General features: G+C 39.7%; 1 protein-coding gene across 2 annotated transcripts in view; it reads left to right on the plus strand.

Annotated features, from left to right (window-relative positions):
• The window catches only part of FAM13B (family with sequence similarity 13 member B), a 59,592-nt gene that overhangs the window by 32,232 nt on the left and 12,709 nt on the right, over nt 1-14,651 (plus strand). Inside the window, exons 10-14 of one of the 2 annotated variants that reach the window (XM_034778227.1) lie at nt 6,115-6,182; nt 6,888-6,942; nt 7,388-7,535; nt 11,097-11,162; nt 12,305-12,512. In XM_034778227.1, coding sequence (XP_034634118.1) covers nt 6,115-6,182; nt 6,888-6,942; nt 7,388-7,535; nt 11,097-11,162; nt 12,305-12,512 — 545 coding nt within the window. The remainder of the gene's footprint in view (nt 1-6,114; nt 6,183-6,887; nt 6,943-7,387; nt 7,536-11,096; nt 11,163-12,304; nt 12,513-14,651) is intronic. The other variant, XM_034778228.1, reaches the window with a different exon arrangement.

Below are 14,651 nucleotides of genomic sequence, written 5' to 3' on the forward strand. Positions count from 1 at the left end.
CCAAGATCTCCTGGTATAGATCACAGACCTCAGTCATCTCCAAAAAGTCTCATAAATTGACAAACCATCCACGGACCAGCCAACATTGCTCTCCCCATAAATGGTCCTTAGGAATCTGTACATTTCCGATATACCACAAACCATACTGCCCTCAACAAGAACATCAGCAGAGAGAGTGGATGAAGTCATAGATTCTAGGGCTGGAAGGGACCTCGGGAGGTCATCGTGTCCAGTCCCCTGCCCTCATGGCAGGACCAAGTCATAACATAGACAGTCATATTAGCAGTCTAAGAAGCACCTGAGATATGGTAGAGCCTGTTGACACTCCTCAAATCAGGCCACATGCACATCGTCCATCCATATGTCAGCAAATTTGATGGTTTGTTCAAGAGCTGCAGCATGACCAGTCAAATGAGCAGCACTTCTTTCGGAAGCCATCTTGCCTCATTTCACCAGGCATGGTCAGATCTCATCACCAACAAATGGGTGCTAGATATCACTGACCACTGTACCATCCAGTTCCTCTCCCTACTCTTCCCACAGTCTTCCCCATGCCTCTTCAGGGACCATTGTAAAAGGCTCTCATGAGAAACAGAAGTGGCTTTATTGCTTCATAAGTACCAACGGACGATCTGCCTCAAGAATATACGGTAGTCTCCATTGCATTTCCACAGATTCCTCTGATTCCCCAGGATATTACCCACATCAGATGAGACAGGGCTACTGTTACCATTATAGCTAAAATTGTCTCAGCCAGCATGACGCTATCAATCAGATCTATTCTAGATATCCAACCAACCTCCCATTTGCCTGGACATAGTGTCTCAGAATCAGGGTCAGATACTGCACTTAGACACACAGTCCCTGCGCCTGATGGCCTGGATACTGCTTCAAATAGTATCACTGACCGGTACTCCAGACAAGTACAGGAAATTCTGATGCAGACCAGGAAAGAAGAACCTACTCTGTGGAAATAGAAAAGGTTTTCCATATGGGTGACTCAAACCAAGGTGAATCCAGGCAAAGCACTGAACTCCAGGATGCTGGACTATGTGCTGGTTCTGAAACCGTCAAGACGCTCTCTGTTTATCTAGCAGTAATGAGTGGACCATGTGCCAGTTCAGTTGCATTCCATTTTCTTATGATCCACGGTGTCAAGATTCATCAAGGACCTTCTCCATGCCTATTCCTTGGTTAGAGACCCAACTCTCACCCAGGACCTTAGTGTGGTCTGCTTGTGGCTCATGGAACCTCATTTCGAACCTCCATCAGAATGTTCATTGTACCACCTTACCATCAAAATGGTTTTCTTGGTTGTCATACGTCAGCATGAAGAATCAGCAGGATCTAAGCTGTTATGGCTAAACTGCCTTATGCTCCATTTCACAGGGACAAAGTGGTGATGAGACCACACCCCAAGTTCATTCCCAAAGTAGTCTCAGAATTTCACTCGACTCAATCACCTTACTGGTTGTCTTCCCAAGAAGAAAAGAACTTCACACTCTGGACTTCTCCAGAACTCTGCTCTAATATCGAGACAGACCATCTCTGTATGGCCATATCAGCTGTATCAGAAGGCTCAGCATTCTTCTGAAACTTTCCAAGTGCATCACACAGTGCACTTCCACCTGTTCCTAATTGTCTTGTGAACGTCTCTCTCTGAATGTGAAGCTGCACTCCGCCAGGGCACAGGCAGCCGCCTCAGCCTGCTTTAGAAATGTGCCAGTTTCAGAGATTTGTAAGGAAGCTATGTGGAGTAATCCGTTGAATTTTGTTAAATGTTCTGCACTTGACTTGGCCGCCAGGGTAGACACCAAGTTTGGAAGGGCAGTGCATCAATCTTTATTTGATTAACACAATTGATACTTCTCATACCCACCATCCCCATACAGTTACTGCTTGCCTATATCATACAGTGAGATCCACAGTGACACATACTGTACTTGACAAAGAAAGTATGGTCACTTCCCTACAGTAACTGTGGTTCTTCAAGATTTTGTAGTCAGTGTGAATTCCAAGATCTGCCATCCATTTCTGCTTTTCAGAGTCCTCTGCCTCACAGGAATTGCGAGAGAACTGAGGGGGTTTCAGAGCCCACGCACCCTTTTATGCCTTTATAGGAGTACGAGGAGACTCAGGGTTTGTTCATGGCCCTGATGGACACTGCTAGTAAAAATAATCTTGTCTGGCTCATATGGGGTGCATGTGCACCTACAGTGGGATCTGCATGGACTACAACATCTTGAAGGACAACAGTTACTGCAGAGTAACTATGTACTTCTTTTTTTTTTTAAAGAGTAAACGTTCCCTTTCAATATCAGAAGTACAGATACTAAGAACCTGGAGGGGAATCTTGATTTTTTTTTTTTTTTTTTTTTTTAATATGTTGAAATCACATCCTTTTACATAGATGCACACTTGTTTTTGTGCCTGATGTTCAGCACAGTGGAGGTCTTTGGGCCATTTTTGCCTTTTGATATGTGTGCACTGGGCCAGTGCTAATGGGCAAACATTCCTGGTACCGCCCACACTGGCCATGTCAACGGCTGAAACAGCAGGACCCTGCGGCACTGTCGGTACCAAGAAAATTAAAGCTGCCAAGCAGCTGAGCTCGGACACAGGCATCAAGGAGAAAATGAAACTCCATGCTGCGGTACCACCAGACACGAATAAACACTTCATACCGAGCATGTCGGCAACCACGCTGCTAATGATGCCACTTACTGTGGGCATCATGCACTCCAGTCACACACTGGTACTTACATGCCATTTTCAGCATACGGTACCGATTCCTGCCACACTGGTACCGATGCCATGTGCTTCGCAGCAATTCCTGCGCCAAAAAGACCTCTCCGTCTCTTTGGTACCGGTGTCTCCCATCTTCTGCACTGACTGTACCTTGGTCCTCGCAAAAGCTAGTCAACCCAGTTCTCCACCTCTTTCTGCTCCACAATTCTTGAGCGAGGATGAAGATGGAGATGAGGATGCCGGGCACTCTCCATAATATTCCTCCTCTGTGGCTGCTCCCATCGCACATGCTCCTCCATCCAAGGGCTACTCAGCAAATCCTCTGAACCAACCCTGGTACAGGCAACCCTGGATGCCCACTATGCCCTTCCCACCACAATGGCCATTTTGGAGCCTGTGGGCAGCATATCCACAACAACAACGTGTACCTGTCAGTCTTCCCAGAGCTGGCATACATCAATTATCTTTATTAACACAGCCTGACACCTCAGAATGGGGCCGAAGAGGAGGAGGAATTCTCTGACCAGGACGATGCACCTGAAGTCCACTTCTATTCATCCTCATCTGACGACACGATTATGCCCCCACCTGCCAACACAGGTGATGATTTCAAACAATTCCAAGACCTCTACAAGAGAGTTGCCACCTCACTGGACATTTCTCTGGAAGAAGTCCAGGAGTCTCTACATAAATTAGTAGATATACTGCACCTATCAACCTCATCTAAAATTGCCCTTCCAATGAATTATGTGGTTATGGACCGTGTGTAGTGGCTCTGGCAAACCCCTGCAAAAATTCCACCTACCTGTAAGAGGTCTGATTTAAAAAGTACTACGTGCCTGCGAAGGGCACTGAATTCCTCTTTTCACATCCAACGCCAAACTCATTGGTGATTGACGCAGTCAATGAATGGGTTAGACAACAATGCTCCAGAAACACCCCATATGACAAAGACTGGAAATGACTCCACCTTTTTGGCCGCAAAGCATACTCTTCTGCGACCTTACAATTAAGAACAGCCAACTACGAAGCCTTACTGGCAAAGTATGACCACGATAACTACGCAAGTCTTTCTGAATTTACTGAGTTTATTCCAGACAACAAAAAAGAACAGTACAAATTGGTCATCACATAAGGTCAACTCATAACCAGAATAGCATTACAGGCTGTTCTTGACTTGGCAGATTCAGCAGTGAGATCTGTAGCAACCGCGATGGTTATGAGGAGGGCTTCCTTGCTCCTTCTATCTTGAATTCCAAAGCCAGTACAGTCAATTGTAGAAGACTTACCATTCGAGGGAGCCAAACTTTTTGTGGACAAAACTGACGAGTCGTTACATAGCCTCAAGGATTCGAGGGCGACTTGTGATCTCTGGGCATTTACACACGTCAGATCAAAAGAAGACAGGGAAGTTATCAAACCCCTCAAAGATTCCGACCCCCTCTGTATGCACAATGCCATAGATACTATGACCATCCAGGGCGGAAACAGAAAACCTCAAGGAGCTCTCATGGCTGATCCACCTTACACAATCTTTTTCAAAGATAAAGTGTCCCTCAGACCACATTCCAACTTTCTACCTAAAGTTGTCTCATTCTTTCACCTCAGTCAATCAATCCACTTACCTACATTTTTTCTCAAACTGCGTATGGATAGACGATAGTCCAGATTACACTCCTTGGATGTCTGCAGGTCTATAGCCTTCTACATTGATAGAACAAAATCTTTTCACGAGTCTCCAAAACTATTGGTTTCAATCACCGAACGATCAAAAAGCAATGCTATATCCAAACAACAGCTATCCAAATGAATATCAGACTGCATAAAACTGTTACCTCCAGCATGACTGACAATTCCCTACGGGGATCCGCACACATTATCAGAGCCCTATCAGCCTCCATAGAGTGTTTCTTCACAATGTTCCCATCACGTAAATCTGTAGAGCCGCAGCCTGGGCCTCACTACACACGTTTACCCAGCATTATGCTTTGCAACAGCATGCATCTTACGATACCCTGTTCAGTCACACTGTACCCTCATCTGCTACAACTTCAACTCCGAAGCCCCTCCTTCCACCGGAGGGCACTGCTCTGAAGTCTCCTCCTAAAATGGAGAACCCACAGGGACATCACTTGAGGAAGAAGAGAAAATTACTCACCTTGTGCAGTAATGGAGGTTCTTTGAGATGTGTGTCCTTGTAAGTGCTCCACTACCCTCCCGCCTCCCCTCTGCTTCGGAGTTTATTAGTAGGCCTTGCTGTAGAGAAGGAACAGAGCAGGGGTTGGTCGCACAGCACCAGTTAACTGCCTGAAGCAGTGCGAGACTGGAACCGTGCATGTGCAGCCCAACCAGGCACTGCTACCATAAATCTCTGATTACGAGCGCAGGGCATATGGACACCTAAAGTTGAGCACCCACAGGGACCCGCATCTCAAACCTCCGTTACTGCATAAGGTGAATTGGCCCTATCTGATAGAAGGCTGTCTATTTTGCAAAAGTGGCTGCTGTACATGAATTTGTATTGATTTAGATGTATTGAATAACATGCTGTTTAAACAGTTTTCATTTGATGTGAGAGCTGCCATATTAACTTTGTGCTTCAGACACTATAAGGTAATTTAGGGTCTTTCTTGTATTTCATACTGTTCCTAATAACCATCCCAAATATGTCACTTGCTTTTTAAAAGGGTACCCTCTATGGACATTTTGTTTTTGTTTTACCTGGTTACAGTAGCATCTACTCTTTAAAAATCAGTGAACTCCAAGCTGGAGCAATCAGTCTTATTATCTACATTAGGATTTAACAAACAAAATGGTGACGCATATCCATCTAACATGCTTTTCTGAGATAGTGTCACAGTAACTGCCAGGATTTCTCCATCTCTTTACAGCCCTGTTGTAGCTTTATTTAGTAACCAGGATTAATAGTCCCTTTTTAGAAAGTCCATCAGACATGTTTCATTTTACACATACTGAACAGAAGCCTTCATCCAACATAATTATCTTAGACTTAGGTAATGTTACTGTCTTAACAATATTCAGGCCCAAAATTTGGCCTAAGATTGGCACATTCCAGTGCCCACATCCTAAACAAACATAGGTGGACAAAAAAACCTTATGGATGTGCTGAAAATGGAAAGCTACTGCTGTATTTCTAGTTCTGTGCACTGTGTGTTCTCTCCTTATTTATTTGTGTAAAAGGGTTTACTGGTTTCATTTGAATATAAAAAAATCATGCAATTGGACCTGACTTATACAATCCATAAAAAGCTCTGGCTTGTTTTTTGGAAAGAGTGACTATAGGAAGTTTTTCACTTTACAAAATATCTGTCTGAAAAATGTCTAAACTTAATCTTTTGCCCACAGACTGTTGGCATATTGTTGAAGCCATGTAATGAAGATGCAGAAGTTGACGAAGAAAACAACAGTGAAAGGTATGCATTTCACTTTCACTAATATCAGTTGGAAGTTGTGGATTATTTTTTAAAATGTGTTAATTTGTTTATGGTAATTGGTCACAGTGCAATAACATACAGAGGCAAAAAGGAGCATTTATGAACTTGCCACTTAAAATATGAAAGGTGAGGCAGAAAAACTTTCTGTAGTGTTGGCATCCAGAGTTCACAGAACTTCTTTTTTCATTCAAAAAGAAAGATTCAAGGCAAAAACATGATTGTCTGACTGTGTATTCGCACAGCCATGTGTTCTGGGAAGGAGAGAGAGAGAAGGTGTCAGAAGCAGCCTTGGTGCAGCCGGAATACAACTGACATATATTTTGATTGTTACTGCTCAAATCTTAAGTGCTGGGCTGGGGAAGAGCAGAATGAAGAATTAAAATACTAAGTTCAGTAATATTTGCTACCCAATTTTTTTCACCAATACAGCAGAATATTCTCTTCAGAAATCCCACTACAGTTCTAGCAATTATTGCAAACAAGAGAATAACAGAAGGTCTTTATATGACCGGTGTAAAGTCCTCCACACAAAGATGTCTAACAATTTGCCAGTTTCCTAGATGTCTCCTTCCATCTCTCTAGGGTAGTGTTGTCATTACTTGTGAAGAGCAGAATATCACCAGCCGCTGCTATCAGCTAACAATCTTTATTTAAAACAATAACCAGTCTGTCTCTTATTTTTAGGCAAGATTGTGAATCAGTCGATGATAATGATAAAATGTCTTCACAATTGGTTCTGGTAAGAAATTGCTTCTTTCATTTGCTTTTTCCTTATTTTTGTAAACTAAAGTTTTCAACAGCTTTTCCACTCTGTCAGCGAACTTGGGTTAGGATTTTGATAATTTCTCGTGTGTGTGGTATGTGTTAGTGGACAACCATGTCAGATGGCAATGAATAGACTTCTAGCAGTGAAATATTCTTTCATGAACAATGAAATCTTTGGTTGGCTAACTCTTTTTAAAAATGTTTGAAAATATAAAGAACAATACAGAGTGCTGTACAAATTTTAGTTACTCTTATAAGAAGTTGGAAGGTTTATGACAATATGCTAATTTTTCAGGTAGGGAAGCAGAGACATTAAGCCACACAAAAAATTAATGGCAGTGCTAGGATTGGCACTTGCTAGCTCCTGGTGCCCAGTTACCAGATGATGAAAATAAAATGTAGTATTTATTTAAATACAGGATTCTGGTAGCAAGATTTGTGACCTGAATGCAAACACTGAATCAGAAATATCAGGAGATGGAAGTGTTAATGTTCCTGAGGAATCAACATGTATCCAAGTACCACATCTAGATCTGAAGAATGTATCTGATGGTGACAAATGGGAAGGTAATTTTTACTCTGATTTTGCAGTATATTCAAAATCATGAAAATAAGTAGGGCTGCCAAACGATTAAAAAATTAATAGTAATTAATTATTTTAAATCTTGTGATTAATCGTGATTAATGTTAAACAATAATATAATACCAATTTACATTTATTATAAATATTTTGGATGTTTTTCTACATTTTCAAATATGTTGCTTTCAATTATAACACTGCATACAAACTGTATAGAGCTCACTTTATATTTTTTATTACAAATTTTTGCACTGTAAAAATATAAACAAAAGTAATAGTATTTTTCAATTCACCTCATACAAATTCTGTAGAGCAATTACTTTATCATGAAAGTTCAACTTACAAATGTAGAATTTTTTTATATAAAACTGCACTCAAAAATAAACCATGTAAAACTTTAAAGCCTACAAATCCACTCAGGCCTACTTCTTGTTCAGCCAATCACTGAGACAAATAAGTTTGTTTACATTTACGGGAGATAATGTTGCCCACTTCTTGTTTACAATGTTACTTGAAAATGAGAACAGGCATTCAGATGGCATTATTGTAAACGCCATTGCAAGGTATTTATATGCCAGATATGCTAAACATTTGAATGCTCCTTAATGCTTCAACCACCATTCCAGAGGAAATCTAACCAATCTAGTTAATTTGTTTTGCATTAATCACTTGAGTTAACTGTGATTAATTGACAGCCCAATAAGTAAGATGTTTTCATTATTTAGAGGCTAGCTATCTGACCGCTCATGCTTGTGTTTTCTTCAGTTTTATCTGAAGAATGCATATTTACACTTGGGTATGACCACCACCATGTATAGAACTTTAAACTGCTGAACCAAGAGGTCATTGCCAATCTACAGCCCCGTTAAGAAAAGGACCTTTAGAAATTGAAAAGAAAAAAATAATTGCTCAAGAGTTTAAAGAAACAAACAAAAAAATAGCCAAGCAGCAAACTGCCGAGTTTAGACTAGAGATATTCTAAGGATCCTAAGGGATTTTATGTGCCAAAACCCTGGCACGTAAGTCCCTGGGGCTCCTTTGAAAATATTTGCTTTAATTTTCTGCCATAAATTATATAAGCAAAGTAGTTTTTTGTGAATGACATTTTTTTTTAACTTAAAGCGCATCAGCCCTTAATAGTGATTTAAGGCAAGATAAATATTTCTACATTTTATTGAATTGCAAAACTAAGGTATTAAACACTATCCATACAATTTACGTTTGATTAGGCCTGAACATTTTTTTAAAAGTCTGCTTGTTTTTTACCTTAGAAATATCAGGAATGTCAGGTCTTGTCTTCCCTGTTCCACTGGAAGACGTAAAATTGTGTATTGAGAGCTTTTCAGCTTTCAGTTGAAGAAAAGTATTAAACTTTTTTAAAAAAAGTTTTCTTCCAAGTTTTCAGAAGTTCAGGTTTTGTAGGTGGTTAACAAAAGTGTTTTAAAATGTATGAATAAATATAATTTCTTCTCTCAATTCGATTTCTCTATAATGGTCCTACCAGTTCACTATAGTCTTACATGATAAACAAGACCTAAATTCCTAACTTAAGTTCTTAACTGCTCATCCCATGAGATTGGAAATAACCTTTCAGGATTTCTGTATACATCATAAATGCAAAAACCTCAAAAACCTAACTTTTTTTCATGCATCACCTTTTGAAATATTTGTCTTAAGTTGGGTCTGATCTGTTTTCCTCCTCTGGTGTTGATACATCTGAATTTTTATCAAACCACCTACACCTAAGCTAAATGGAATTGAGACACTGGGAAAATATTGTTCACTGCCATCAATAATCAGAGTCCATTTACTTCTACTTTTTATTTTAAAAACCAAAGAGTAGATAGCATTTTTTTACAGATTAGTACAAGGTCTAATACAAACAGTTGGGAGTAAAGCTGTATTTTCATCAAGCTGTTCTGATGACATGTTTTTGAGAGCAAAGTTTGAATGGTTTATAAATCACCAGCAATCTTTGATAGATTGCAAACTTCCAAGAGGGAAGACTGTTCCTTCCCTTGTTGCCCTGTGACCAGACTTAAACCTTAATGAAATATTCCTAAAGTGTACATAAATTAGTGACACATCAAGCAGATATAGCACATCTCAGTTAGTAAATAAAGTTATACTCTGAAGATCAAACAGTGATAATCATTTGAGAAAATTGCTATTATAGTTTGTCATTTATATAACGATGCTGATTTTACCTATGCATATTATTTGCCTATAATTGGTCTCCACAATAATTTCCTGCATGAATCCAGACATTCCCTCCCATACTTTGCAAAATGGTTAGCTTAGAGCCAAAAGAAACTGTTTGTTCTATTTATGTGTTTAGATTAGTTGTCAGTTTATGCTCTTGGGTGCTAGTAAAATTTTGTTTGGAGGGCACAACATTTGATAAAGGAGTAACTATGCACAGGATGTTGAGGACCCTGAGGCCAAGTTTTCAATCTTTGCTCAAAGTTACGCATCCAAGTTTGAACATTTTGGCCTGTTCATCGTTAAAGAAAGTAATTTACGTTTTCAGTCGCAATAGCTTATTTATATTATATTGTAGACTGTCAGTGTTAATCTGTTCTCATTATATATTCTTATAAGACCTATGTGGCTTTCATTTTTCTTTGTTTTCATGAATTCTCTACATGTAGAATATACCTTGATTTCATATATCCAGCTCTTCAGCTAATTTTATGATCAGTTTTGTGTAAATTATTTTAAGATACGAGGATTGTCTACTTTACATGTTTTTGGGTTGTAAACTCATGATGATATTGTATGCAAGATAATTTGCTTTATTTTATTGCTGCAGTATTCTAGGTTTGGATGTTTTCCAGCCCTGTTTAGAATTATCATTAGGACCCCAATCTTCCAAGCATTCATGCTGATGCAGACCTTTTTGGCATCCTGTTTAAGCCAATGAGTGCAGGCCCTGTGACTGCAGAAGTCTTCATTAGTGCAACTGTTTGCAAGATTGGGATTAATTTTCATTATAATAACTTGTTGGCAGAATCTTAAAAGGTTTGTGACCAATCAGATTCTTGCCTCATCTAAATGGCATTAAAAGCTTGCTCTTCTGCTAGTGAAAAAAGCAAATTCAGGGACACAAATCATTTAATCTTATCATTGGAGGTTGATAGCGGGAAGAAGAAGCTTTCCACATTTATCCTGTGTGTATAAGGATTACTGATCTCCATTACTTACAAGTTGTGAACAAAAGCTGCATTTTGAAAAAGTGTGTTTGTTAAAATGTGGAGATGCCATGTGGGTTTTTATTTGAATTGCAGTCAAAAATTATTTTCTTTCATTAAAACTTTATAAAGTCTTTCGATTAACGGCCTCATCGGGCAAGTGCTGAGAACCCTTAACTGCCATTGAAGTTACTGGGAATTGAGAGTGCTCAGGACCTGGCCCAAAATGAGCAATTGAGTAGTGGGAATGCTTTCCTGTGGTACTGTATCTTCCTGCTTTACATGTTATGTATGGTTTGTTCTGACTGTGCTGTGTGTTCACTTTAGTATTTTTGCCATTCTTTTTCATTTTATTAGCGTCATGTCCTATCACTTTCCCCCTCATTGATTTCAAAACAATGCATCTGCAGAGAGAAGGGGAGGGTAAGTATGGTTAACCATATGTTCAGTTATCTGCCTTTTTGATGGTTGATGGTTTGCTTTCTAACTAGCCCTTCACCTGCTGTTCCCATATCTTGGGACAATTCTTATCTTCAAGTGAAAAAGCTTCCCTTTTTGTGTCTTACACTCATGTTTACAAGTCAATTGTTTAAACAATTATGAATTTCTTTTTCAATGGGAAGCAGGTACAAGGGTTATTTTTTAATGTGACATTGTGGGTTTATTGTCATTCTGCACACTTTGAACTCAGTTTTCAAATTCCAGACTTTCACTGGAAAATACAGATTCTGTTACCTTTGGAAAAGAGAAATGAATTATTTTTTAGAAATATAAGCAAACTGCTGGGCAATAAAACATATTTCAGAATTTTAAAGGACACTATCAACTGACTTGTTAAGATTTTAACTAACTTTAAACCTTTTAAAGATTCTCTATTGTTTTGTAATCCCCTGCTTAAAAGCAGTCTCTTCCAACAAATAGTTTCCTTGCTTCTATTGGAGCGTGACGGTATAATTCCTTTTTGTTTACCTCCTTGTTTGTTCACCAACAAAAACAATTTTGCCAGCACAGCACAGTTTCAGGAGTAGTGTTGAACTGTGACTGCAGGGCAACACATGGAGAAGTCTTGAGTTGTGTAGTCCCTACACAAATATTGATTTCCCCCCACCGTCATCATTGTAAAGATGGATTTCAGTAAACAAACATTGCTCCTAATTGATAGTGTCCATTTTAACTAGCACTATTCAAATGTCAAGAGGATAACTATATAAATAAATTGGTCAAGTACTCTGGAAATCCATCTGCTCTGTAATTTGCTGCAACTCTTACCGAAAATGCATACTTCCCATAGTCTCCAAGTTGCTTAAGTCTAGAAATAATGCACAAATGTGCTGTTGATTTGTGCAAAACCAATGCATACTCATTAGATATACTTTGAAATACCTGACAGAATTTGTAGCTTTCTAATGTATTTCACTATATTTATTCACTTTGTGTGTGACACATTGTTTATAGCATTCAAGATTAAGCATTGGATACACATTTATTTTTCCTTTTGACACTGTTGTTTTATTACTCTTTTAATAGACTAGTGCCATTTTTGTGTTCTTGTTTATATTTTGTAGAGCCATTTCCTGCCTTTAAATCTTGGCAGGAGGACAGTGAATCTGGAGAAGCCCAGCTTTCCCCACAAGCTGGAAGAATGAATAGTCATCCTTTGGAGGACTGTCATCCAGTGTTGTCGCATCGTAGTTTGGATTTTGGACAAAGCCAGCGTTTCTTGCATGATCCAGAAACATTAGACTCCTCATCAAAAGCACTTTCTTTTGTTAGGTGTGTACGTTTGTGCAATTTAGAAAAAACTGTTAGCATGAAAATAAATGATGTTGTATCTCTGCTTTCTATTGTTTTTCAAGACTTGGATGACTAATTGAAGGTCTAAGAGTACCATTTGTGATTATGTGGCCATTCAAATGATGACATAATTCTCCCTTTTGTAAAACTGCTATATAAGTGCCTCCTCATGCCATAATTAGTTGGTCAGGGAGCTTTGTTTTAAAGGGACCAAACTGAAGAAGGCATCAGGTGCTGGGGTGCTGCTTTTTGAAGAAGTGCTTGTCCTGCAGAGTTCTTACAAAGACTGAGCTATGGAGCTCTGTAGAATAGGCTTCTCCTCTAACTGGGGAGCTTGCTAAAGAGGGACTTCCTCTTGCACACTGGAGCTCCTCTAGAGTAAGGGCAGGGCAGGCTGACGCTTCTGTGCACTGCAAGATCCCCACAGCTGGGGATGTGTCTGCCTTGTGTAGGTCCTAAGCTTGGTTTTAATGTTAACAGCTCCCCAACTGTATCTCCTTCGGACTTCCCCACAGACAGATCTGACTTTGAGACTTTCCATCTCCTTCCCAGCTGCGACTTCATGTCACTTGGGGAAGAACGGGAGTTCAGTTTGGATGAGACTTGTAGCAGGCTAGTTGTGGGGAGAGCAGCCCTAGGCTAGTCTCTGGAGGGTAGAGAGTTCGTGGCATCGTAGTGAGTGGGGGTTTCCTCTGTGCTGTCTGCTGCTGCGTAGTTTAGCTCTAATGTGCCTTGTAGTACAGGAGGTTTTGAAAGATGTAGTTTGTAGTTGAGAGATGCTGTTTTAAGTGGGAAGAGTTCCCTAATAGTTTGGCCGACCAATCATCACTATAAAGTTGCTTCCAGCTCTGCTGAAATGGAAGAGTGGTTTAGAAAAAAGTTTTCAGTCAAGATTCTTGTACCTGTACGTTCCTGTTCTTGCCACAAGCTCTCTCCATGATGGACAGTAAAGGCAGTTTAAAATTGCTATATTTGTGAACCTTATTTTAGTTTTTAAGATTTCTGACTACAGGGAAAAGTCTGATTAGAATCTAACAAGAAGATACTATTTCCTTTGTTTGGGATCTTGGGTGAAGAATAGCACTTTTTTCCAAATCTTCTAGATTGCAGAGCATCTTTCCACTCTGTGTTAGAGGAAACAGAGATGTATGTTACCTGTCTCCAGAAGCAGGCAAAGAAATGTCCTGAGTTCACTAAAGAAATCACCAGAGTACTTTTTTTCAGTGTCTAGGAAAAGTGCTACTTTCTATTAATCTAGTCTTTGAGAGGGGAGAGCTTCAGAGGGCTAGCATCTGAATAGATAATAAATGTTTTGTAAACTCCAAAGGAGAAGTTGCATTGTATACAGTTATCTAAAATGAATGCTACTATTGTAACCTTGGAGAAGGATGCAATCAGCAAAGAACGTCTAGCCTTGAGGATGAGATGTACATGAAGACTGAAGACTTTTGTCCTTGAAGTATTGAAGCAGCAGCAACACAGACTTTTATACCCTCCTTTATTTTCAAGGGCTTTGGTATGGTAGCTTGGTGGAACAATCTGAAAAGACCTTTCTGAAGAGATAAGTTAGTCTTGGCAGGTTCTTTTGTGTAACGTACTCCCTAGGGCTTTCTTTTGAACCCTGCATTATGTGTGCGAAGAATTTTTTTGGTACTAGCAAAACTTTTAAGAGGGAATTTATCAAAGAAAATTGTTGAAAAAATTTCAGGCAAAGGTGTTTGAGTTAGATTTTTGTTTTGTCCATTGAGAGCCAAAGGGCCTCTTGCTCTCCTATGCTTTTTGGAGCCAAGGAGAATCAAAACTGCACACAAACTGGGCAAGGAAGTGTGGAAGGTAGGAAGGCCGGCTTTAGTGCATGGAACCTTACTTGCCCAAAACCCTATGGAAGCAGAGGCATTCTCTGGAGTCTAGCTAGATTCACAGGTTGGAAGCAGACCGAGCTGTATGACAGCTGCTTTATGTGGCATATCCGTCCACACTCCATGAAAAGCAAAATGGTACAAGCTTGTTCAGCCCAAGCCTGCAATAACAGCTTAGGTTTTGCATCTGCGCTGTGGAAAAGCCTTTGCTCCCAAGAACTGTTGGAAGGTAGCAGTGGTTAGGGGGAGCATTTAACAT

This window comes from Trachemys scripta, chromosome 8, assembly GCF_013100865.1.
Source record: "Trachemys scripta elegans isolate TJP31775 chromosome 8, CAS_Tse_1.0, whole genome shotgun sequence".
In the NCBI taxonomy this organism is placed as follows: Eukaryota; Metazoa; Chordata; order Testudines; family Emydidae; genus Trachemys; species Trachemys scripta.